At 37.4% G+C, this 25,073-nt stretch overlaps 2 protein-coding genes across 4 annotated transcripts in view; one reads left to right on the top strand and one right to left on the bottom strand.

The window, feature by feature from the left end:
• LOC137490965 (protein NLRC3) overlaps nt 1-25,073 on the top strand; it is a 766,684-nt gene that overhangs the window by 522,071 nt on the left and 219,540 nt on the right. The window lies entirely within an intron of this gene.
• On the bottom strand, nt 1,599-24,836 carry LOC137490999 (uncharacterized). 3 transcript variants are annotated; one of them, XR_015483502.2, is made up of 4 exons: nt 24,786-24,836; nt 22,153-22,302; nt 9,079-10,364; nt 1,599-6,904 (listed from the first exon to the last, which is right to left on the bottom strand). XR_015483502.2 is itself a non-coding variant. In XM_087249503.2 (3 exons), exons 2-3 carry the CDS (start codon nt 22,235-22,237, stop codon nt 9,733-9,735), a joined length of 717 nt encoding a protein of 238 aa, XP_087105629.1. In that variant the 5' UTR covers nt 22,238-22,302; nt 24,394-24,836; the 3' UTR covers nt 1,599-9,732. The 3 variants fall into 3 exon arrangements, 2 of the variants coding, with proteins under 2 accessions (XP_087105629.1, XP_088506890.1); XM_087249503.2 differs by having other exon boundaries at nt 1,599-10,364; nt 24,394-24,836; XM_088650764.1 differs by having other exon boundaries at nt 1,599-10,364.

The following is a 25,073-nucleotide window of genomic DNA, read 5'->3' as shown; positions in this document are numbered from 1 at the left end:
CCATTCAGTAGCCTTCTCCTAGTGTTGCTTCTGTGCAGGCATACTCATATTACACAGTATTTTTAACACATGCTGGCATGTTTGCTGCAAACACTACATACATTTTGAGAAGAGAAAATTAACTGCTTTACACTTAGAAAATACTACACACTGAGAGAATAGAAATCTTCTTCAATCCCTCCTCTTAAGACTTTAGTCTTAATATTATTGTCTTTTAACCCAAAGTGCAATTTCATAATCCAGTTCTCTTAATTACCTCTATCTAGTGACTGATATTAGCCACATAGCTGTTATCAATTGACTAGATTATGCCACCGCACTTTGACAGAAGTCCAGCCAAACATCTCCCCTCTCTTTTGATTTGAATGAAGTAAAAGACTGTACTCTGTTTTTTCTCTTAACACATCAAAGACAACAATGTTTTAAGCATAAGTATTCAGTTGGTTCAGTGCTAGCTGCTAGTTTTCACACTCATGTAGCATATACTGAAGTGATATTATATATAGGTACCATAAAAGCAATATGCAAACAAATTCAATATACAAACATAAAAAGCATCAAATGTGATCTTGATCTTTGGTCATCCTTGTTTCTCTTCTTCTAAGCTACCAGCATCTTCACTTGACTTTAATAGATGTTAATGGAGATGTGTGGGTGAGTGTCTGAGTTTTGAAATCTGCAGTTGTGCATTCATCATCCCTTGACTTGTGGCACTTCTGTATGTGGTACTCAGGCAAATTATCAGAATCACTCTTTACTTTGTTCTGATTAACTTCTCCTTCCACACGTTGCACTTAGTAGTTTAGAGCTTTAGAATATTCAGGCTCCTCTGTTTCCGGTCAGCTTTCCCTTGCTGGAGTTGTTTCCTTTCGCTCCTTTGAGGCATTGGTACCTCATCAATGGCATCCACTTTGGCAGCTGTTGGATTTGCCCTCATCCAGATATGGTCCTTTCCTCCTGAGTTCTCCAGAGCATCCTCAGATAGACTCAATCACCTAGACCAATTGGACCTTGTATCACTGCTCTCTCACATGGCTCCTTTCTGGTTTCCTGCACAGATATCGCTTTGCACATGGCAATTATTTGTTTCTTCATAAAAGTCCCTACTGCATTCGACATCTTTGCAAACCATTCCAAGAGTTATGTGCACGGTTATATGTGAGATTATATGCCAGGTTTTATGCAAAGTTTCATGTGGTTTCTTGCAAGGGTCATGCTGTTTCTTGCAAGGTTTCTTTCAAGGTTTCTTTCAAGGGTCGACCCAATAGCAGTTCATGCGATGCAGTGTTAGATGCTTCTTTCTGTCAGTTTCCATGCCATCACTCACCAATGCACTTGTTAGCAAATTAATCCCATTAAGTTTATTATTTTCACATATTTCATTGAGCGTTGGTCTTGATGGATCATCTTCATCTCTTTCAGCCATTTCTGGTAATTGAGCATAATACAATTATTCTCTCTTTTTTGCTTTATTCATAATTTTTCATACTCCTTTAGATGTTTTTATTTATTGATCATTCATTAACTTCATGAATACTTTATGAATGCAAACCCATTATGAACTTATTTCTGAAGGCATTTCAAAATTTAGGAAGTACTTCTTTTGTCACAAATGTAATAACTGTTCCAGCTTCATAATTTGCTTTTGCTACCATCTCCAATCATCTACTCATCATAGTTTCTCAACTGTGCTTGTTTACAGAATAATTCTCTATCCAGTCAACACCAAAAACAGTCATCATATCTCACTGTTTGGAGCAATGGTCTCCACTCAAGTCTTTTAATTGAACTAGATCTTTGTGAAGTTGCAGATAATTCAATCACCCACATATTGTGACAGTGTCCATCCTAAGATCTTCTCCCTAATTTTAACCCTTTATGCATTCTGGTGTATACAATATATGATAGTCATCAGCCTACACAAGTACAAACAAGTTTCTACCCTCCTCTGGTAGTTACCTAAAATAAACTCAATAGAAACCCAATACTTGAAATATTTACCATCCAAAAAAACAAATCTTCAAATACAATATGAACTTCAGCTGGAAAATCTTCTCCTATTGATTGCTCTTAAATCATATTATCAACATTAAGCCTCTTTTGTCTGTCTTGATTAACCATTTATTTTAATTAGCAAATTAACTTCAATTAAACATTATTAGTTACTTATAATTTATTACTCCTTTAAATTTAAATAGAAATGTCTGGGACAGATTGTATATTACAGTATCTAGATGTTTCTATTAATGCTCCTATTTTTACACTTTTTGAAAGAGTTTTATACCTATTTCAGCATCTAGTGTTTTTCTTTCTGGGCAGATCTACATCTGATTTAATTTGAACCCTGACAATGCTGGCTGATTTTATCTGCATCTCAGTCCTGTAATGACAATCATTTAGTTGGAACTTGACACTTCTTTCTTTTACTAATCAATTTTCTGAGCTATATATTAATTCCTTTTTGTCTTTGAGTTATTTTCTATTGGCTCATAATTATTTCCTGAGGCATTCCCCTCAAATTAGTTGTTCATACAATTTTGATGCATTTTTTTATCATCTGACTAAAACTTACTGTATGTATTGTAAATTTCTGTTTGCTCTGTTTTAACTATTATTCCTTATTAATTCCTTATATTGTTTTCTTAAACACTTTTCTCTTTCAATTTTTCTTATAGCAATTTAGAACTGTTACTTTCTGACCTTATGTCCTATGAATTTTATTTCAACTTGTTATTTCAATCTTCTCTTTAACTATAAATATTTTTTCTAGATTTGAATCTCTTTCCAGTTTTCAATATCCAATCTTGATTTAGGCCATTCACAATAAGATTATGCTAAGATATTTCTTTTACTTAGTTTTAACTTAAATACTTAATTCCATTCTTATTTATTCTCCTATTTATTTATTGCCTTATCAAACGCTTTTTCTTTTTCTTTAGTTAGTCTGCTGCATTGTAATTTATCATTCTATGTTTAAGGACTTTTATGACTAAACGTATTAAAACTTAAACCTAAATTTTTGAACATTCATTATAATATATCATTCAATATTTAAAGTTTCACCTTGAAATTACCTTATAACACTTTTTCTTACTTAAAATTTGCATGATAATAATTTCTCTCAAATTGACAGGAGTCTGATTTGATACAAGAATGGGTAGCTACACTTTTGTTCTTAATTTTCCTTCTGTAATGCTTGAACGTAATTTGGACTATAGGAGCTACTTTGAGATGGACTGTCAGACTATCCCCCCTCGCAACCTGAGACAACCAGCTCACAGATTGGTGCTTCTGTGGTGTCCTGTCATTCGTTCATATCAGGGCACTGTGTTTCCCCCTCTCTCTTTGGGCTGGCTTCTTTCTTTGACTCAGCTGATGTAAAGTTCTGGTGAAGCGTTTTTTCTCTTTGATCAGTTCATCAGTCTCTCGTTAGTGTCTCTTTTTACAGTTTTTTACAATGGCTATGACACTTTTTTCAATACATTTAACAAATTTGCTAAACTCTTAACGCAGTTAGCACAACATCCGTCTTCGTGGGCTATACAATTAACACATTTCTTGTTGCTTTAACACAAAATGCATCCAGTTAACACAAATTTAAAATGCTTAAACTTCTTTTATACACAAACACAACTAAGACCAAAACAATGTAATTTTAAAGTCAAATTTACAAATGCTTTCACACAGTATGTCAGAACAGATAACTTCATGTTCTAAACAGAACTTATATAGGCTAAAGTCAATTGAAACACAAATATATTCCCTGTATTTTATTCCATCGCCAATGACAAACAGCTTATTGCAGTTATGTAAATATATAAATCACAGCTGATTCCCATCTAGCAACCAAACTCAGGTGTTAAGGTTTTTCCAATTACATGATCATATGTTATAAAAGAGGACTATTTGAGCTGATCTTGTGTGGAAAAGGAACAATATACAGCAACACAAAGAAAGAAAGAAAGAAAGAAAGAATGCCTGCACGAGGGAGAGGAAGACGAGTACCAGGACAAGGGAGAGGAGTGGGACAAGGTAGAGGGAGAGGAGTGGGACAAGGACCAGGGAGTGGAGTGGGGCAAGGTAGAAGGAGAGGAGTTAGAATGCGTGGTGGCGCTCAAAGAAGGACCAGAGCTAGGGTAACTGATCAGATAAGAGCTACTATTATTGATCATGTCATAAACCACGGGCTATCATACAGAGAGGCTGGTGAACGAGTACAGCCAAATCTCAGCCGGGACACAGTGGCATCCATTGTCCGCATTTTCAGAGAAACCAACAGGTAGGATATTGCTTCTTCTACAGTAAAGTGTAACTAACCATTTACTGTATTAGAGTAACTGTATGCCTTTGGTCTCTAAAAAGTATCTGTATTTTGTCCCTCTAAGGTTTCAACGTTTACCTCCCTCAGGGGGCAGAGGAAAGCTCCTGAATGAAGAACAGGAACTTGCTATTGTCAACATGGTGATTGCTGACAATGAAATAAAACTGAAGGAAATTCAGTCCAGAGTTGTAGAGGACAACTTTGTCTTTGGGAATATTGCAGCAATTAGCTTAACATCAATTTCTCGGACTCTAGCTAAACACAGAGTCAGAATGAAACATCTATACAAAGTTCCTTTTGAAAGGAACAGTGAGCGCATCAAAGAACTCCGTCACCAATATGTCCAGGTAAGGTTATGCAATACAGTCATTACTATAATATACACAGTGTGTTTTGAAGTAAACTACTCTATAAACCTGGAGTTCATTAGTACATAGTGTAAATGCTGTACTGTACATCTATGTGTCTAATTACTTTCAGAGAGTCATGGAGTTGGAGGCCAATCAAGTCCCACATGAAATAATCTATGTTGATGAGGCTGGCTTCAACTTGGCGAAAAGGCGTCGCCGTGGGAGGAATATAATAGGCAAAAGGGCCACAGTTACCGTGCCGGGCCAGAGAGGAGCCAACATCACCATGTGTGCCGCAATCTCCAACAATGGTGCACTCCTGCGTAAATGTCAGATTGGCCCCTACAACACCGACCGCCTTCTCCTGTTTTTAGAAGACGTTGGACAATGTGGCATTCCACCATTCTCGTGCAGTCACAGCCTGGTTTGACGCTAATCCAAGGATGATGTCCCATTTCCTTGCCCCTTACTCCTCTTTTCTCAACCCTATTGAGGAGTTTTTCTCAGCCTGGAGATGGAAGGTTTTTGACCATCGTCCACATGACCAAATGGCCCTCCTGGATGCAATGGATGCTGCATGCCAAGACATCACAACTGAACACTGCCAGGGGTGGATTAGGCATGCCAAAAGATTCTTCCCACGGTGCCTTGCCAGAGAAGATATTAGGTGTGATGTGGATGAGAACATGTGGCCAAATGCAGAAGACCGGGCAGAATAGAGGATTACTTTTTCATTTTATTATAATTCCATTTTTTTCTGGTTTATTTTTGCAAATAAAGTCTGTACTGCAGCAATTCTGTTTCTGTATTTTTTTTTTTTTTACATAAACTGTACATTTTATAAAGCTGCTCTGAGATGGTTGTTTTTTTGTATTGAATTTCTGCAGCAAAAGAAACAAAATGCATGCATTTACTAAACCCAATAACACAAAACTGTAAAGCGGCTTCAAATATAAGGGCAGAGCTGACACAAAATAATGCAGTTTCTGTAATGTCAGCTGATGATAAGTGTTTTTATTGTCTATGTATTCTGATTGACTAAATGTTTCTGTTGGAAGAGAACATGTGTTAGTGTTTTGAACAATTATGTCATTTTGAAACATGTTTATAGTGTTTTGTTAGACATGGTGTATTGTGTTCGTTTATTATTGTATTTTGAAAAGTAGTTTAGAGGTTTAGTTTATAATGTGTGATTTTGAGCATGAAATTAACTGTTTTGCCAATTGTGTGTTTTAGGTGTGTTGCTGCGTTAAGAGTTTAGCAAACTTGTTAAATGTATTGAAAAAAGTGTCATAGCCGTTGTAAAAAACTGTAATGTCTCTGAACAAATGTAGCTTTTTCAGTCCTCAGTAAATCCTGGGCATAAAGTTCAAGTGTCCAAAGCCATTTTGCTCTTTGTGTTTTTTCACAAACCTTTCCATTTGCCAGTACACTCAGAGATGTCTGGTAGGTACGAGTCTACAGTCCCCCAAAGTTCATCCCTATGTCCTCTTAATTAATATATATAGAATTTAGCTCATGACTTAATAAATCTTTTTTTTTCTTTCCCATTTTTTCCTTCATCAAATAAAGACTCCTTTTATCCAATTTGTTTTTATTAATTCATTAATTAATTTATTTTTGTTTGCTGTTTAACAACTTATTTTTTCGAATTCTCAATAATTTTTATAATATGTAAATATGCTTAATTTTATATTTGTTAAATGTCCTTATAATAATTTTTTTTGGCTTCAGATTGTGCTTCACTTACTTTTATTAATTTATTCTAGTGCTTGCTCACTAGTTACATTAAATCTTACATTATGTAATTTAAAAAACATTTCTGTTTTTAATTCACCAGCACTACATGGTGCTTACATCTGATATAACTGTTCAAAATCCTTACTGCAATAGCTTAGAGTTCATAGTACTAATTTAACTCCACATGTTTGTTAACTTAAAGCATTTTTCCAATCAGAAATGCAATTTGTAATTCTCAATCACTTTTTAAGTACATCAAATATTAACTACAACATTTTTGAACTCACTCTATGATGTTCTTTAATGTCTCCTCAGTGTCTATGCTTTACATCTGAATCACTGCTTTTACTACAAATAGCTGTTGGCTTACATGACAGCCTGTAGCTGTCATGTACAGTTTTTAGGATTGCTTACACACTAAAATTAAAAGTAGTACACTATTAGCAAAACCTTACACACAAGTATCAAAACATCAGCCCATATTTGCACAACTCTAAGCACATTTTCAACTTAACACTTGTTGCAAAACTCTACACACAGTGATTTGCAAAACACTAAACACACTTAACATACATTACACACTAAAATCTATCATGAAGTCACTTCATTGCAATACCAAAGCACGGACTGTCAAATCACTGCACCGTCCAACCAATTGGTTCAACACAGTCATCAGGTGTGCAAACACTTGTTTGATTAATTGTAGACACACCAATCATGTGTTTAAGCACTGTAAAATGCCAGTTTCAATGAAAACCATCAGGTCTCAATATCAACACTGGCACACACCATTACAGTTTTTTTGGATTGCTTAAGCACGATTTTCAAAACAGGGCCCATGTTTTCAAAACAGTACACACAATTAGCACAACCACACACCCAATTAGCAAAACACTACAGATCCTTTGCATAATTAAACTCTTGTAAAAACTATACACTTCTGTTTAAAAACCACACTTTACCATAAGAAACACATTTTCACATTTACTATACTCTGTTTGCACAAGTTACACTCTGCTGTGATAAACTTAAAACACTTTTAGCACTTCTACTTCCCTATGATGAGAGCAGGCTATGATCAACAAAGTACAAATATAAAGTAAATCCACCAAACAATACTCAAGAACAATGCTGCACCTTGAAGAAACTCATTTATTCATCAACATGTCTAACATGTTGACATAAGGATTTAAAGTACTGTAACATGTCATTTTACGTAGTGAACTGTAAGTTAGACATCGTCTCTTCGCCTAGCTGAATCTGGCATAAGAATTATCAACATTGCAATGTTGTCCTTAGCAAGACACCTTGGAAAGAAGTGTCTTGAATGTAGAATCTTGTATTGCTGCTACCTCCATCTGGTCACAGGCCTCCTCCATGGTTTGGATGAGGGGTACCTCAGCCTGGAGATGGAGATCATATACCTTCCACCACTATGCTGAGAAAAACTTGACTATAGAGTTGAGGAATGGAGAGTATGCTGGAAGATATAGGACAGTGAAATGTGGATGTTGCTGAAACCAGTTCTGAACCAGAGCAGAACGGTGGAAAGACACATTGTCCCAGACAACAATGTATTGCGTATGATCGAATTGTTTTGCTGCTTTTATGTAGTGCAATTGGTCCAAGAATGTAAGTATATGTGCTGTGTTGTTAAGGCCCATATGGACATGGCAGTGGAGGACCCCATTCTTTGTAATGGCTGCACAGTGTAACTGTATATTTCCCCCACGTTGCCCTGGGACATTGACTATAGCCCTGTGGCCAATGATGTTTCTTCTACTCTGTGTTCACGTCAGGTTGAACCCAGCCTCATCTACGTAAAGGAACTCATGCTGGATCTCCTCTCCATCTATTCGTTAAACTACCTGAAGAACAGTGTCAGGCAAAATTGTGTAGTTCAGTGTAGATCTATTATTACAGTACAGTAAAAGATTATCACAGTCTTTTTACCCTTTCGAAATTGTGCTCTAAAGGCACTCCATGAATTTGTTTCATTTGAATGTTTTTTTTTTTTTTTTTTTTATAGTGTGTGCCAGTGTTGATATTGAGACCTGATGGTTTTCATTGAAACTGGCATTTTATAGTGCTTAAACACATGATTGGTGTGTCTACAATTAATCAAACAAGTGTTTGCACACCTGATGACTGTGTTGAACCACTTGGTTGGACGGTGCAGTGATTTGACAGTCCGTGCTTTGGTATTGCAATGAAGTGACTTCATGATAGATTTTAGTGTGTAATGTATGTTAAGTGTGTTTAGTGTTTTGCAAATCACTGTGTGTGGAGTTTTGCAACAAGTGTTAAGTTGAAAATGTGCTTACAGTTGTGCAAATATGGGCTGCTTGTGTGTAAGCTTGTGTGTAAGCAATCCTAAAAAACTGTAACTACTTGATACAAGTAATGCAAAACAAAACCATAAGGTAAAAGAGTCAATGAGATGGCAGGTCTTGACATGAGGACTCCTGAGTAGCCACAGCATCCTGGGGTAGCTAGCACAACAACTTTTATATAGCCATTGATGAGTAATGCAGGCATCCAATCACGATTTACCACATACTCCAACCTGGAGTCTTGGGATCATCACAGAGTGTATTAATATTGTAAAACTTAATACCTGTCACTCTGCCTAAATCATAAAATATTCATCAAGTTTTTGCATTCTACTCAAAAAAGTAAATGTAGTAAACTAAAAAGAATCTTGAACCTAAAAATAAAGAAACTTTACTATAAAAGGATGCAACACAGGACAATTGAATGGGCTATCTAAACCTGAGGCCCTGGTATACTGCAAACTAACTGTCCTGAAGCTCCACCTTCTTTGATGTGTGGTGTCTTACCAGTGATTTGTTTCTCATTCAGGGAGTCAGACAGAGAACATAATCCAAAACAACACTAGCTACATGAATACACTGGAGAGAAGAGTACAGATGTATCCGCACAAGCACAATCACTTGCAAAAAGATTTTAAGAGGTGCTGTTTGCCAGATGTTTATGAAACTGTTCTTTATCAGCAGCCACCATTGTTTATGGTAAACAATTTCAAACACATTTTTAACCCCACCTACTGCAGTGTAGGAGTGTTGGAAAACAGTATACCAACACTCAGCCTTTTCATACATTATTCAGACATGACACATCCTGAGCAAATGAGAAAATGTTTTGCTGCATTCAGGTCATGTGTAAAATTTTTTGTCCATATGTTTCTTAAGCTGCTCTGAATGAGCGAAACTCAGTAGACACTGGTCAGATCTGTATGATTTCTCTCCACTGTGAATTCTCTTTTGAGTTTTCAGATGCGTTAACTGATTAAACCTCTTGTCACAGTATGGTCACTTGTATGATCTCTCCAATGTGAATTTTCTGGTGCAGTTTCAATTTTGGAGCTGTAATAAAAGTCTTCTCACACTCAAAGCACATATACTCTTTCACATCAGTGTGGATCTTCATGTGTTCAGTAAGGTTTGCTGATCGGTTGAAACTCTTCCCACACTGAGTGCATGTGAATGGTTTCTCTCCAGTGTGGCTTATCATGTGTTGATTAAGGGATGATAATTGGCTGAAACTCTTCCCACACTGAGTGCATATAAATGGTTTCTCTCCAGTGTGGATCCTCATGTGTTGATTAAGGTGTGATGAGCAGTTAAAACTCTTCCCACACTGAGTGCAAGTAAATGGTTTCTCTCCAGTGTGGATCCTTATGTGTCGATTAAGGTTTGATGTTTGGTTGAAACTCTTCCCACACTGAGTGCATGTGAATGGTTTCTCTCCAGTGTGGATCATCATGTGAATCTTAAGATCGCTTTTTCTTCCAAAACTCTTTCCACACTGAGTGCAGGTGAAACGATTCCTGTCTCTCCTTTTTAAATTACCATCAGTCTGTAAATGTTTTTTTTCCTCAATTTTGACATGATGTTCCTCCTCTTTAATCTCCTCATTCTCTTCAAAAAGGTCTGAAATAAAAAAACATTAATTTTCATTAAGTCTTTAAAACTCATCAAAAGCTGAAAAGTTAAAAGACACTGTAAACATTGGCTTCACGATGTAATTTTCATGCACATTAAACGTAAAATAAATCAATTATTTTGTTCAGTCCAATAGTGTGTGCACATTTAAGCAGATTCAATTAATATTTCAATAGTTTACACTTTGGTTCACAAGTTTGGCATGCTGTCCCAGGAGAGAACCCTGAGCTCAAAAGTTCCTTGAGCACTGTGCTCAATTCCCGTGTGCAGGGTGAGAGGGGAGCTCCAAGCTCAGGTAGGTCTAGAGTGCTCCCCCTATTTTGTTAAGAGCTGATGACGGAAAATGATTGTTATAAAGAGAAATGCTGCTAGATAAGAGTTTGACTGTAGTGCTAAATTTAGATTGATCAATTAACTTTTGTATGTTGTAAGTGTGTTTTTGGAATTTGGGAGGAAACCGGAGAACCCATGGAAAACCCACACGAACACGGGAAGAACACGGTAACTTTGCACAGAAATACAGCGGGCCTGTTAAAGGACTAGAACCGGTGACGTTCTTGCTGTGAGGCAACAGTGTTAATCACTGGGCCACCGTGCCACCCAATTAAAAGAATGGTGGAGGAGTAGGGGTTGGAAGGAGGGATTCTTTAAATTGAAGATGACAATAGTGAGAAATATTGGCTCTTTATAGTGGGTTAGGAATTGTCTGATTGGTGGATCATACGTAGGTAATGTAGAACCAGCCATGTTCAATTATAATCACGTGATTCTCTCAAAATTAGTTTATAAATAAACTTCACTTCAAGAGTTCACACTTATTTGATGATTGATTATAAGCAAGTTTGACATGCTGTCCAGGGAGAGAGCCCTGAGCTCAAAAGGTCCTTGAGCCCTGGGCTCCCTCCCATTTGCAGGACGAGAGGGGAGCTCTGAGCTCAGGTAGGTCTCGAGAACTCCCCAAAATGCTCTGCTCGGCACAGCAGCCTCGTATTTGAAGAACCCCCCCCCCCCAAAAGGCAAATGAAGATCAATGCAAAACCTGGCTGCTTGTAGAAGCAAAAATGTGACCAGTGCGGGTGTAAATGGTGTGATAAGAGTAGTTGTTGCTACTGGAGTAGTGGTGTATTGGCAGACAGATAATGTACAACTTTGTGTGCTCCCGGGGCAGTTTTAATTGCATGTACCGGGCGGGAGAGTGAGGTAAATGTAATGATTTGAAGCATGTATGCGTGAGTTCTTTTAGAGAGGATCAATATGGCAGTGTTGAAATGTAGCTATAAAGTTCAGCAGAGTGTCTCTGCTGCTGCACACACGCGGCGTGTGTCAGTATCATGGAATTATTGAAGGGTAACTACACATCCACAGAGGAGATTAAACTACTATGGCAGAGCAGAGTATCAGTATGAAAATTTGGAAGTGTTCAGGCAGAGCTCAGGCAGAGCGTAACTGCTGCAGCAGTGGTGCAGAGGGCAATGAAGCTCAGCGGAGCGTCTCTGCTGCTGCAGAGGTGGAATGGAATTCAATACTGGATGGGAAATACGCCTCCGCAGAAACATTTTAACTGCATTGGCAGTGCTGGGAAGTGTATCAGTAGTGAATGGCTAAATGGAAGTGTATATGAGCTCAGCAGAGCATCCCTCCTGCAGCAGTGGTGCAGAGGGGAATGAAGCTAAGCGAAGCATCTCTGCAACTGCAGAAATGCGATAAAGTCAGTAATAAAAGGAAAGTACGCCTCTGGAGAGACGTTTCAACTGCTGTGGCAATGCTGGGGAGTGTGTCACTAGTAAATGCCTAAATAGAAGTGTATGTGAACTCAAGCAGAGCGTTACTGTTGCAGCTGTGTTGCAGAGGAGGAATGAGGCTCAGCAGCGTGACTCTGCGGCTGCCGAGGTATATTGGTAGTAAGTGTCTGGAGTGTTATGTGTGCTCTTACAGAAATGTTATGATGGAAGTGAATAGGAGAGCTAGACTGACACTGTTGCTGCAGTGGTGCGATGAGTGAGTGAAAATCAGCATATTAAAGAGTTGAGTGAACTCCTGCAGGAACGTTGGTTCTGGTCAATAGTAATGTGGGTATGAGCTCAGATTAAGCTACAATGTTGGTGTAGTAGTGCAAAGGGTGAGTATAGCTCAGTAGAGCTTCTAGAGCGTTGTTACTGCTACTATGTAATGTAATTAATTTGTGGTCCATATGGAAGCAATATGTGTCCCCGCTAAGCCTCTGCGGCTGTATTATTGCAGGGAGTATATACACACACACACATATATATATACAGTCAGGTCAATAAGTATTTGATCAACTTGTGATTTTTCAATATCTCCTACTTAGAAATCATGGAGGGGTCTAGAATTTTCACCATAGGTCCTTCTCAATGTGAGAGCCAGAATCTAAAAATAAAATACAGAAATTGCATTGTATGATTTATTGTAAATTAGTGGGTCAAATAAGTATTTGATCACTTGAGTCAAAAATGCTTAATATTTGGTACAGAAGCCTTTGTTAACAATTACAGAGGTCAAACGGTTCCTGTAGTTCTTCACCAGGTTTGCACACACTGCAGGAGGGATTTTGGCCCACTCCTCCATGCAGATCTACTCTAGATCTGTCAGGTTTTGGGGCTGTCACTGGGCAACACAAAGTTTCAGCTCCCTCTAAAGATTTTCTATTGGATTTAGGTCTGGTGACTGGCTAGGCCATTCCAGAACCTTGATATAATTCATACTAAGCCACTCCTTGGTTTTCATAGCTGTGTGCTTTGGGTCATTCTCATGTTGAAAGACCCAGCCACGACCCATCTTTAATGCTCTGACTGAGGGAAGAAGGTTTTTGCCCAACATTTCACAATACATGGCCCCGTTCATCCTCTCCTTTATAAAGTGCAGTCGTCCTGTCCTTTGTGCAGAAAAACAACCCCAGAGCATGATGCTTCCAGCCCCATGCTTCACTGTAGGTATGGTTTTATTGGGATGATACTCATCATTCTTCTTCCTCCAAACTCAACGAATGGGGTTAAGACCAAAAAGTTCTACTTTGTTTTCTCTGACCACAGGACTTTCTCCCATGACTCCTCTGGATCATCCAGATGGTCACTGGCAAACTTCAAACATGGGTTGACTTAAGCAGAGGAACCTTCCTTGCGATGCAAGATTTTAAACCGTGACTTCTTAATGTATTACTGATGGTAGCCTTGGAAATGGTGGTTCCATCTCTCTTCACAGCATTGACCAGCTCCTCCTGTGTAGTTCTGGGCTGATTCTTGACCATTCTTAGCATCATTGATACCCCACAAGGAAAGATCTTCCTTGGGGCCTCAGTCCGAGGGACATTGACGGTCATCATTAGCCTCTTCCACTTTCTGACAATTGCTCCAACGGTTGTTCTTTTTTCACTAAGCTGCTTGGCAATTGTCCCATAGCCCTTTCCAGCTTTGTGAAGGTCTACAATTTTGTCTCTTGTGTCTTTTGACAGCTCTTTGGTTTTGCCTATGTTGCTACTTAGACGTTTGACTGATTGTGGAGTGCACAGGTGTCTTTATGACTGATAACAACTTCAAACGAGTGCTATTAAATTAAAATCTTGAGCAGAGTGTAGCTGAACTATTTGAAAGCAAAATAACAGGTCTTTGAGGGTAAGAAATGTGGCTGAAAAGTAAGTGATCAAATACTTATTTGACAAACTAATTTACAAATAAATTGTTAAAAAATCATCTAAAGTGATTTCTGTATTTTTATTTTTAGATTCTGTATCTGGAAGTAGAAATGCACCTATGGTAAAAATTCTAGACCCCTCCATGATTTCTAAGTAGGAGATATTGAAAAATCACAGGGTGATCAAATACTTATTGACCTCACTGTATATAAATTTATACATATATACATACATACATATATATACATACATACATATATATATATATATATATATATATATATATATATATATATATATATATATATATATACACACATACACACATATAAATATATATACACATATAAATTATATATATATATATATATATATATATATATATATATATATATATAAATAAATGAAAGTAAGTGAAATTATAAAGAGAAAAAGGAGTCCTATGCTAGTAGGATGGAAAATAGGGAGAACGGATAGATGAGTGCTGCTTAAAAATTCATGAGTGTTGGTGTTGGCTACTGAGAATTCTTCTCTAATGTTATATTGGCTGAGGCGAAAATATGATTTGAAGGCATTGGAGGATCAACGTCCGAGAGTTTGTATCTGTTGTTGGGAGAGGCGGTTGTGGGCTGCTGTAGTGGCTGCTCCTATCCTGAATGTGTGTGTAGAGAATGGTTCGGGTGGGGGAAGCCTGAAATGCAGAGAACTTCTTTTAGGTGGTTTTTAAACCAAAAAATATGTCACTGGATGGTTAGCTTTGTCAGTAAAAAGTGAGGCGAGGGGGTTATGTTCTTGGGCTCTCCTGTAGTGTAAGAATGCTAAGAGGATTTGTAATGGGTGTGTGGGGGCGACGGAATGTCAAAAATGTAAATAAATTGTTCTTTGCGTCGCTGATCTGTTTTGCTTTGCTTAGGTTCTTTATCCAGCGAGGTAATATCAGATGTGGTGGGTGGATTGTGGGATTGAAATTAGATGTTATCGTTAGTTCGGAACATCTTTAGAAATGCAGATAAAAAGCTAGTGTGAACATGGCATCGAAAATGCGGGCTGTATGAGTGGAAATATATCCTTTGCGTAGGGAGTGAATGCAATTAGAAAAGGATGTGGAGTGTAATTAGTTGTCTGGCATGGGGTAGGGGTTGTATGCCTTTGATAAGGAGGGTGGTTTAGGAATTTGTGTAGGCATCTGAAGGAGACCCATGTATCAATTGTGAAAAAATTGAATCCCACATAGGTAGCTTCAAATTGAACTAGCTTGTATGTTTTTTGAAATGTGTAAATGTGCAATAAATGAGGTGATAGAGAGGATGGAAAAATCTGGAAAAGGTGTTTCATACAAAGAGTGAAAGTGTTTGAAAGAGCTCCATGCAGTGACATATGACTGGAGAGTTCTAGGGGCGACTGCTTGAAGGATGAGAGAAATAGAGGATTCTCTGAGATGATATAAAGGGTGGTTTATGGCAGTGTCATCTGTGAATAGTGAGGAACAGGTGTTGGATGATAAACTTCTGGAAAGAAAAATGAGACCGTGTCAGCAATTTGATTTTTTCAACCTGGTACATGTACAGCAGTTATAATAAATTGTTTTGTGGCTGCCATTCAAACGAGATGTCGTTATAAGGGCATGAGTGACAGCGAGTGTGAGCGCCCTTTATTAATGCATTGTACTGTAGCCTCGTTGTCACAGTGTATAAGAATGCTGGTGGCGAACCACCCGTCACCCTAAAGAATGGCTGCGGCGATGGGATATAAATTGAAAAGTGCAGATCACTGTTCGTTTTGTGGCATTTCCAGCATTTGAGGGGCCAGGATGACACGAACCAACAGTCCTGGTAAAATCCCACGAAACCGAGGTGGGCTGCTTCAGTGAATAATTTAATAACTACTGGTAATGTTATGAAGTCGCTGTAGCAAAAGGTACACCGATTCCATTGCTTAAGGAAAGTAATCTATAAGCTGATTTTGTCACGATTGGGTTTAGTGAGAAGGATTGTGTCTTCTAAACCGAGGACTGTGGTGGAGAGTTGAAGGATGTGCGTAATAAACGGTTGACCTTGAGGGATGATATGCATGGTGAAATTTAAGTGACCGAGAATGGAGAGGAGTTTGCGTTTGGTACATGATTGATTTGAGAAAGATTTGGCAAAGAGATGTGATGCAGTCAATTTCCTTATTTGGATGAGATGCTTGGATTTTTTTAGAGTCTAATTTAATGCCCAGGAATTCAATGGAAGTGCTGGGACCGGAGATTTTTTCCTCTGCTAAAGGAATTCTGAGGTCAGTAAAAAAAATTTTGGGTGATTGCATAATGTTTGTTTGGAGGTGTTGACGTAGAAGAAATGATGAGGAAATCATCTAACAAGTGTATGAGGCAAGGAATTCTGTAATTATTGGAAAGTATCCAACATATGACTTCTGAGAGCATGTTGAAAATTTTAGGGCAACTTTTGCAGCCGAAAGTTAACCGGACTGTGAAGTAGAATTTGGAGCGCCAACGAATGCCAAAAAGGTGCCAGAAGTCTGGGTGGATTGCATGACTTAAAAGGCAGATGTAATGTTGTCTTTAGCTAGCCAGGCATTGCGGCCAGCGGTTTTGATAAGGGATATGGCTTGGTTACTGTCGTGGTAGTGGAGCAAGTATTTGTCTAGTGGAACAGTGCTATTAATGCTGGGGAAAATAGAGTTATGTGGTGCAGAGAGGTCAATTATGAGGCATTTTTTACTAGAACATTTTCGGGTTGCCACACCTATTGGGCTAATGAGATATGTGTCAAACGGCGGAGCTGTGAAAAGCCCGATCATAAAATCACTATCACTCTTTTTTTGTTGACTAGCTGATCAACTGCGTTTGCAGATTGTTTTTAAATTAGGACACGTTGTATAAGGGAGAGGCTGAAACACCTAGGTGGAATCTGTAAAAATAATAGTATCAGCGTGATCATTTAATTGAGATGAGGAATATTCACTGGAATCGATAGGTAGTTTTTATATTTTTCATTGCTTGATCTAAAGATTGGGCAAATTAGTTTTGCGTTTGCCCCACTGCAGAAAGAACAAATATGCAGGTATTTGCAGGGATTTCTTTGGCATCTGCCAATGTTAAAATTATTGCAGATGTCACTGGAAGGAGAGGATGGGAGAGAAGAAGGGAGAAGAGGAGGAATACTAAAATTGGATGGGTGTGGGACATAACTGGTGGATATCCGGGTTTGTTCTGCATTAGTGGAAGGAGAGATGGAAAGGCAGGAGGTAGTGACGTGAAGATTGGAGTGGCAGACTGTGCAGGCTAGATTGAAAAAGACCCAATTATGGAGATCAAAGCACACGGCCCCCCAGTTCGGACTTTTATTCCATTGGTCACCCCAATTGCAAATTTAGTGGAAAATACTTTGTGGTAAGTGTAAAAATGTGTACCCCCGTAGGAGAGCGCAACCATGTAGTCGTTTAACTCGCACCTACTATGGGGGAAGACGAAGCAAATGACGTCTTTGTATCATGCGAATGCCATGGAAAACTCAACTAATGATAGAATGCGCGACTGTGTGTTGGATGACTGTTTTAAAGTGAAGATGAATTTGCTGCAATCCACCTGACAATCCTCCGTGGGAGGTGAAACTGGTAATAATGTAATGAGGTCCATGTCTGCACCTAAAAGAATCTGATTTCTTGTAGTTACAGAGATAGGGGGAGGTTTCAAAGCCAGACTGTTTGGTGGTGCAGAAAAGGTGATGGCAGTGAAAAGTGTGTAATGGGGACATGCTGAAGAAACTTTTGCGGGTAGGGTAGAAATTTGAGTTGGGTCTGTGCTGGTGTGTGCTGTAGGGAGTGTAGAAAGAAAAGAGGGGGGAATAGGATGAGTTGTACGGGAGGGGGGGTGTTGGTTTAGGGGTGTAGGACAGGAAGTGAAAGGTTGAGGAGGCAGGGAAAAAGGTTGATTTAAATAAAGGGCAGAAGGAGCGTAAATATTAGAATGGAAAGGGTTAGAGGAGATTGGAAGAATATGAGGACTTATAGGAGAACAAGAGGGAGGGGCGAGAGGCCAAGAGAAGGAGGGGGGAAAAGTTGAGAAGATAATTAAAAGGAAGTGGGGAGTCCTTGGTTGAAGTCCTGACAGTGTGACATAGTTGGTGGGGACTGGGATTCCTGGGGATGTGGTCCTGTAGGTGAACTGCTGGATACGCTTTTAGTTTTGGATTTCCTTTTTCCTGGTTGAGTGCGGGTGGGTTGAGGGTACAGCTGGGCGATAAGCCAAAAAAAATTATCACGATAATTTTTTTTTCATTGAAGTCGATGTCGATATTTATCATGGTAAACGTAAAATCTTTATATCTATCAATTTTATTAAATTTTCAGAATGCCAATCTCTTTGTGCAGCTGATTAACACATTTTGTGAAATATTTTAGCTGTCTGACTATATAAATAATAAAATAATAAGAGAACAATCTTAATTCAGCATTTACTGTCACGTTTTCAACAACCAAAATCATTACCTACAAGTTATTGGATATTGTTGTTCAACATCAGAAAACAAACAAAAAAACAAAAAACGGTTTGGAACAAGTAAAAGGTGAGTTAATGTTCACAGAATTTTCAGTTTTGGATGAACTCTCCTTTTAATGGTGAGTATGGTAAATATAGGGTGAAATATACATTAATATATATTATTTAGGGATGCTAACGATTGCTTGATAATCTAATGATTGTCGATAACGCTTAAACCGATAGACCTTAGGCCTGTTTCAGAGAGGAGGTTACATGTAAACTTAGAGTATTTTAACCCTGAAATGAGAGAAACCCTGGGTTTTCCGTTTCAAAATGGTAGGTTTGTTAAACTCGAGAAAGCAGGGTAAGTAAAACCTATTTCTGAAAGAGAGGTAACCTTAACTCAGAGTCAGTTACTGTGGTAACTTACTCTGTGAACCTAACCTGGTCGGGAGCAGGTTTTATTCTCTAAACTCTGAGTTTCTGTCAGTCTCCTCCCCTTTTTTCAAGACAAAGCGGAATTTCTTACCATAGCCTTGCGTTTCCACTCACCTATTTTAATGCTCATTTAAGAGATGCGCATAAAAACGATTGATGGACACGTCATGATGCACATAACTTTGGAAAATAAACATAAAAAACACGCACATAACAGAGTAGGATAAACTTTTATTCGATAGAAAAGAAGTGCATAAACTACGATGAAAACACTTTAACTGAACAAATTACAGTATGTGCGTTAAAAAAAAGGTTTGTTATAAGAGATCATATGATGAAAAATTTTGTGGGAATGGACAAACCAGCAGGCTGAGCACACTAACACATCCTAAATGCTGTTTTGCTCATTCATTCTAAAAAGCCTTAATTGTTTCAGAATTAATGTTATTATATTATTAATGACCTCCAGAGTGTCTGGAGCATGTCAAGAGTGTCTGTTCTCCGCGTCTCATTGCTTCAAACACCTCCACAGGTTTATTGTGTGTTAGCATTATCTTCTGAGGCGCAAGTACATTTATTAAATATAGAAAAAAATTATGCAGCTTCTACCGCAGTAAATTCTGCCTTTACTGTTGATATTTGGTGCCCATTTAATCAGGAAGTGATGATTTTGTTCTCTTTGACTCATTGGATGGAAACACTGCTTTATTCGCACATATCTTTTATGCGTTATTCCAGTTTTGCACATACATTTAATTAATATATTTGGATGGAAACATAGCTATTGTCTACATTACAGTCACACAAAGAACAAAGTCACGTACAAGAATGGCTTGTCTTTTTTAATTAATAAAGCTTAACTTCACTGACCTTTAACAGGGACAAGTAGCCTAGATTAATTAGGATTAGTATTCTTTCTAAAAACTATTTTTAGTTCTGCTTACATTCTAAATGTCATATTTAGATGTCAGTGTCAGTGCACTTTTAACTCACGCTGCTCAGACCGCGCCTAGTTAATTAATTAAAATGAAACCGTGAAAATAGTTTAATGGACTGTTTTGGTGCTAAAGCATATTAGCCTACCTATAGCGGGCTTGTTTTAAAGCGCTTCACCTCAGAAAATAAGGATTTAAATAATATTCCACTGCTGTTGTATATTTGCTGCATTTTTAATATGTCATTATTTTAAAGATTATGTCTTGAGCATCTGATTTCTCCACAGTGATTATGTCCTTTGTGGCCCGATGAGGGACAATAGTGGTATTACAGATTTCAAAACAAATATCTTAATATTAAAAAGGAAAGCCTGGCAAAAAATCCTATTAATGTCATAACAAATGCCCTTAAATCATGGAGCCTGTAGAGCAAGTTTCAATTGTTCATCGAGATGTGTTTGAGATTGTCTTTGTCATATCTTTTTTTCTGTCTTTTCGGTGGTTTTTTTCTCGTAAGGCACGGCTTTCAAAATGATCACATGACACTCTGCTGGGTAGTTGCCCTGGTTTACTAACACTTGTTTGGGTCTGTAATTTCTTAGCATCTTCATAAGGATAGTATTGTTTTAAATTATGAAACAGGTTTGTAGTGTTGCCTGCTTTTGATGACACGAGTCGTTGGCGCAGTTTGCAGTGCATGTTGCTCTGTTTAGTGTCGAATAGATACAAATTAGACTACTGAAGTCTAGTGTCATTTTTTGTCAACAATATCTGTGATTCTGACCTTTTTTAGCGTATTTTTTTTCTTACTCCTTTAAGTCCAACTAACATTGTATGGCTGTAAACGTGCACAATCAAAACCTTACATATACAAGGTTTTAAAACCTCGACTTTTTCAAACTGTGGCATACCTTGAAAGCGGTTATCATCCCATGCCCGAGTAGCATAACAAGGTTTTTAGGATCCAAAAAAAAAAAAAGTCTTAGGCAAAAAGATAACAATAGCGGCGCCTGCTGGTATGTGATGAATATGGTCAATATTCAGAGAATTTCTGACTAAGTTTACACTTAAATGTTTGCATATCATCAGCTGGCTGTAATCTACAGAGACCCGGGACGTGATGGTGAGAAATAAAAGTAGGTGGAATAAAGAAAATGGTGGAAGTAAAAAAAAAAAACTGGGTGGGAGAAAAAAAGCTACAGAAGCTAATCTGGGATCAGTTTATCGTACAAAGTGCGTCTGTCAGTCGGCGCATATACACGCATTCACTGGTTCAGAGGTAGCATATGAAAGGCGACGATTGACGCACAGATTTATTGTAAAGAAAGTGAATGCAGACATTTTATTATTAATTTCAGGGTGCTTTTAAATTTTAAAATATATCAGAAATATGGGGAAATAATTAATGATAGGATGATAGTGGGATAGAATGGTAAAATACGGGAAAATTTTGACAAAAAACGGAAGGGTTGACATGAATGAAGTGAACAGGAAGTGTTTGTGGAGAAACAGTTTTTCAAGAGAATGCAAAACATGCGAGGGAAGGCCTAAAAACTTGTTTTCCTATCACTTATTTTTTTCTCCCACCAGTTTTTCCCTATCCCGTCCCTTCCGGATCTCCGTAGTAATACATTTCTTAAGCAGCAAAAGTCATTTTTAGACTAGTTTGTTGGCCAGTTGTAGTCAGTGCAAAGCTAAGTGTTATTGTTCCACTATAATGTCGTCCCACAACATCATAAAGTGTAGAATACTGTACAATATTTTATAATAATTAATTATTTTAGTGTCCATTTCACTCAGCATATTTATTATTGGGGCATCCACATTTTTTGACATACTATAAAACAGGGTTTCTGCAGGTTTCATCAAGTTAAATGTAAGACTTTTATGACATTTTAAGACCATTATGAATGAAATTTTAGACTCATAAAGGGCTAAAGGCTAAGGAATTTTTCAAATGGCCCAGATGGAAAAGTTTTTTTATTTGCCTTATCAAAAAAAAATTTATGATTTAACACATTTAATAATACACTAATAAATGAGATGGGAAATGGGAGACTAATATTAAATAATAAAAAAATGACAAAAGACACAAGAACAAGTAACAAGAAATAAACTCATTCCTGTCTTTCAATGAGTGCTTATGTGCGTTTAGGAGAACCAGGCAGCCCACTCAGGGCTGCAAGATGGATTTAATTTAGTATTCATATTATTAAATATATCTGAATGGGGATCAGATAACGGAGTTGGTGTTTGAGAATGAAAATCAACCTGTTTGTTCCTGCAGATCTTCATGTTTGACTCTGAATGTTTCTTCAATCTTTAGATCTTCACTCTCCTCTTTAATAAACGCCATCTTTATAACAGTGTGGAGATTAGTCGCTTCAGCAGGAGTTTTTCTCTGTGTTTGGACACTTTATCCTGTTTAAAATGAACAAAACAATAAAAATGTCCTGTTTAAAATAAATAAACAATGAACAGAAACAAAATAACTTCTCTTCAACTAGGGGTGTAATGCTATTAAAACCGAACCGAAATATCGTGATACCAAAATATCGTGATACACCAACCACGATACGTATCGCGAAACTCTCGGGGCGTACCGCAGTACTCTCACGCCCCCTGCTGCCCATTGTTGAGGTTGACGTCACTTGTCTCTAACTAATTGAACCAATTTAAACACATCTTTATTATCACATTTGATTAAATTGTTTTAGTAATGATGAGGTTTTGTTCTAAATATTATATTCTAAAGTTAGTATTTTAGTGCATGTCTTGTCATGTGACTTGAGTGAGCATCATACTCGTTACTACTGGATGCAGGATGGCTGCTTCACATAGTACTGAGATTGCAGATCCCCCAGACACATTTAAGTCATCTGTGTGGAAACATTTTGGTTTTCCAGTTAAGTACAGAAATAGAATTCCTGTGAAACCAGAATAATGCCCAAATATACAAAAAAAAGAGAAATATTTACTCTAATAAAAATAATATAATAAAGTAGCAAATTCAAACAAAAGTATCAAACAAAAATTAGTTAAACTCAAGCAAGGGGATGATAGTGAAGACAAACAAAAGAAATAAATATAACAAAACAATTCCAACTCATGAATAACCCCTCTTACCTCGCTAAAACTGATGAAAAGAAAAAAAAGGTCTTCAGCGCTGTGCGCCGCATTCTTCCCTATACTGAATAAAATAAACAAAGATGACCTTCACATCTTACCTGATGTCTTTAACAATACATTTTCTACGTGTTTGCAAAATGGAAATAGTATGACATTTTCCCTATACACCTTACACTAAGAGTGAACTTGAGTAGATACAGCTATATTGTCGGGAAGGAGCGGAGCCAAAAAATAATATACAAATCAATTGAAATAAAAATGTACAAAACTCACAAAATTTCTTAAAGTGGGCAAAAGTAATGCAAAATAATTTTTCCCAAACGAAAGTTAAGCAAAAACAACGAAAATCATAATCATGTCAGAAAAATACACGAAAAACGAGATCAAAAGAAAAAGCGCTCTCTCTCCCGCTCTTTCTGACATGCTTTTTACATTCCCGCACTGCGTCGCCAAATGATGATAGATCGGTCTCCAGACCAATCTGCTGTCAAAAAGGCGGACCTTCAGAAATGACCGGCATGAGCGGGAGAGAGAGAGATCGGGAGGCAAACATACAGCCGGCTACAACCCTAACATTAGTTTCAGACACAACTGCAATGTATTTTACTGGTGAATATGTCATGTAAAAACACTTAACAAACACATTATATGTATATTTTTTCATTAATTTAAACGGAAACCTATCTATCTAAATGAAACCATATAATCATAAATGAGCTTCTGTGTCAGCACAGAGATCAAGCCTCTCATCTGAGAATGTGGATATTATGGTGTTTATGAAGAAGATCTTTCACTAGTCTACACTGCAGTTATTTAATTTTAGTTTACTTAGTTAAGATGGCTGCACTAAAGAGAATAGTTTTTTTTTCTGACTAGTCTATATTGGAGGTATTTATTTAATTTTAGTTGTTTACTCTGGTATCCTGACTGTACCAAAAATGTGATGACAAAGTTAATAAAGAAAAAGTTAAGATGTTCTTGTTATTAAGTGAATCTATTGTCCCTTAGCATTGCTGTTAACATGACATCAACCCTAACCCCACAGCAAACAGAAACCGAACCGTATCGTGGCTCCAAAACCGTGAACCGAATCGAACCGTGCCGTGTCAGATAGAAGTAAAGTTGGTTTTATATTCGCACATTCAGACTTTCCCCTTAATAATATAATTTCAGAAAAGTATTCATTGCAAATTCTAAATAGAGAAATCATAATACCAGCAAATGACTATCAAAGTACAACATTGTTCACAGTCAAATAAACAGTGTTATTGTTGTTTTCAAGCCACACTTGCATGCTAATTCCGATCGAATATTCAAAGTAATATGGTAAACAATATATAGACTGCTAAATGAACGAAAGTGTGAATATAAAACCAACTTTACCTTTATCCGTGTCGGTACACCCCTGTCTTCAACACGTGCTTTATCAGTTTGTTCGTACGAGAGTAATTAACAAAAATAAATCAGGTAAAAGAGTAAGTCTGATTAAGAAACAAAATGCCACAAATGACCCTACCAAAACTAGTTCTCCATTTCTTATATATAGTGATGTATACTTAGAATGGAATGACATGCTGTTTAATAAATTAAACTTTCATTATAACTCAGACTTTTCTGTTGCTTTATTCAAACAATAGCTCTCATTACTGGGAGTACTACGTTGTATAAAGAGTTAAAAAAAAATTTGTCAATAACAGGTACATAATTTAGCATCGGATGAAAACCTGAAACTTTAATCAATCGCTTTATGTTCATGTAAAAGCTTCAAAACAAACCTCTTTCCAGTCGTATCAGTGCAGGAGCGACGCAGCCTTATGACATCACACGCCGCGCCAAAATAAAAGTCTTTAGCTTTTTGTGCCACTTACTGTTGCAGTCATGACTTATTGATACATTTCTCCCTCGTTTTCCACTTTTTCACATACACAGACACACAGACATTCAGTATTAGGAGTTGATCTAAACCCTTAATCTAAACATTTGTAAGACAAATAAAATATTTAAATTAGCCATAGTGTATGCTGTTTTTAAGTTTTGTAATATAACTTTCTAATTAAAGATTG

Source organism: Danio rerio, chromosome 4 (genome assembly GCF_052040795.2).
Source record: "Danio rerio strain M-AB ecotype USA chromosome 4, GRCz13ab, whole genome shotgun sequence".
Classification (NCBI taxonomy): Eukaryota; Metazoa; Chordata; class Actinopteri; order Cypriniformes; family Danionidae; genus Danio; species Danio rerio.
This window is presented reverse-complemented; position numbering and strand designations above follow the sequence as displayed.

What these genes read in the sequence shown, in the direction of transcription:
- LOC137490999 (XM_087249503.2), bottom strand. Translation starts at nt 22,237, where the DNA reads ATGGCGTTTATTAAAGAGGAGAGTGAAGATCTAAAGATTGAAGAAACA. An exon ending in AGATCTGCAGGAACAAACAG is followed by an intron (nt 10,365 to 22,152) that starts GTTGATTTTCAT and finishes TTTTTATTTCAG; the next exon opens with ACCTTTTTGAAGAGAATGAG.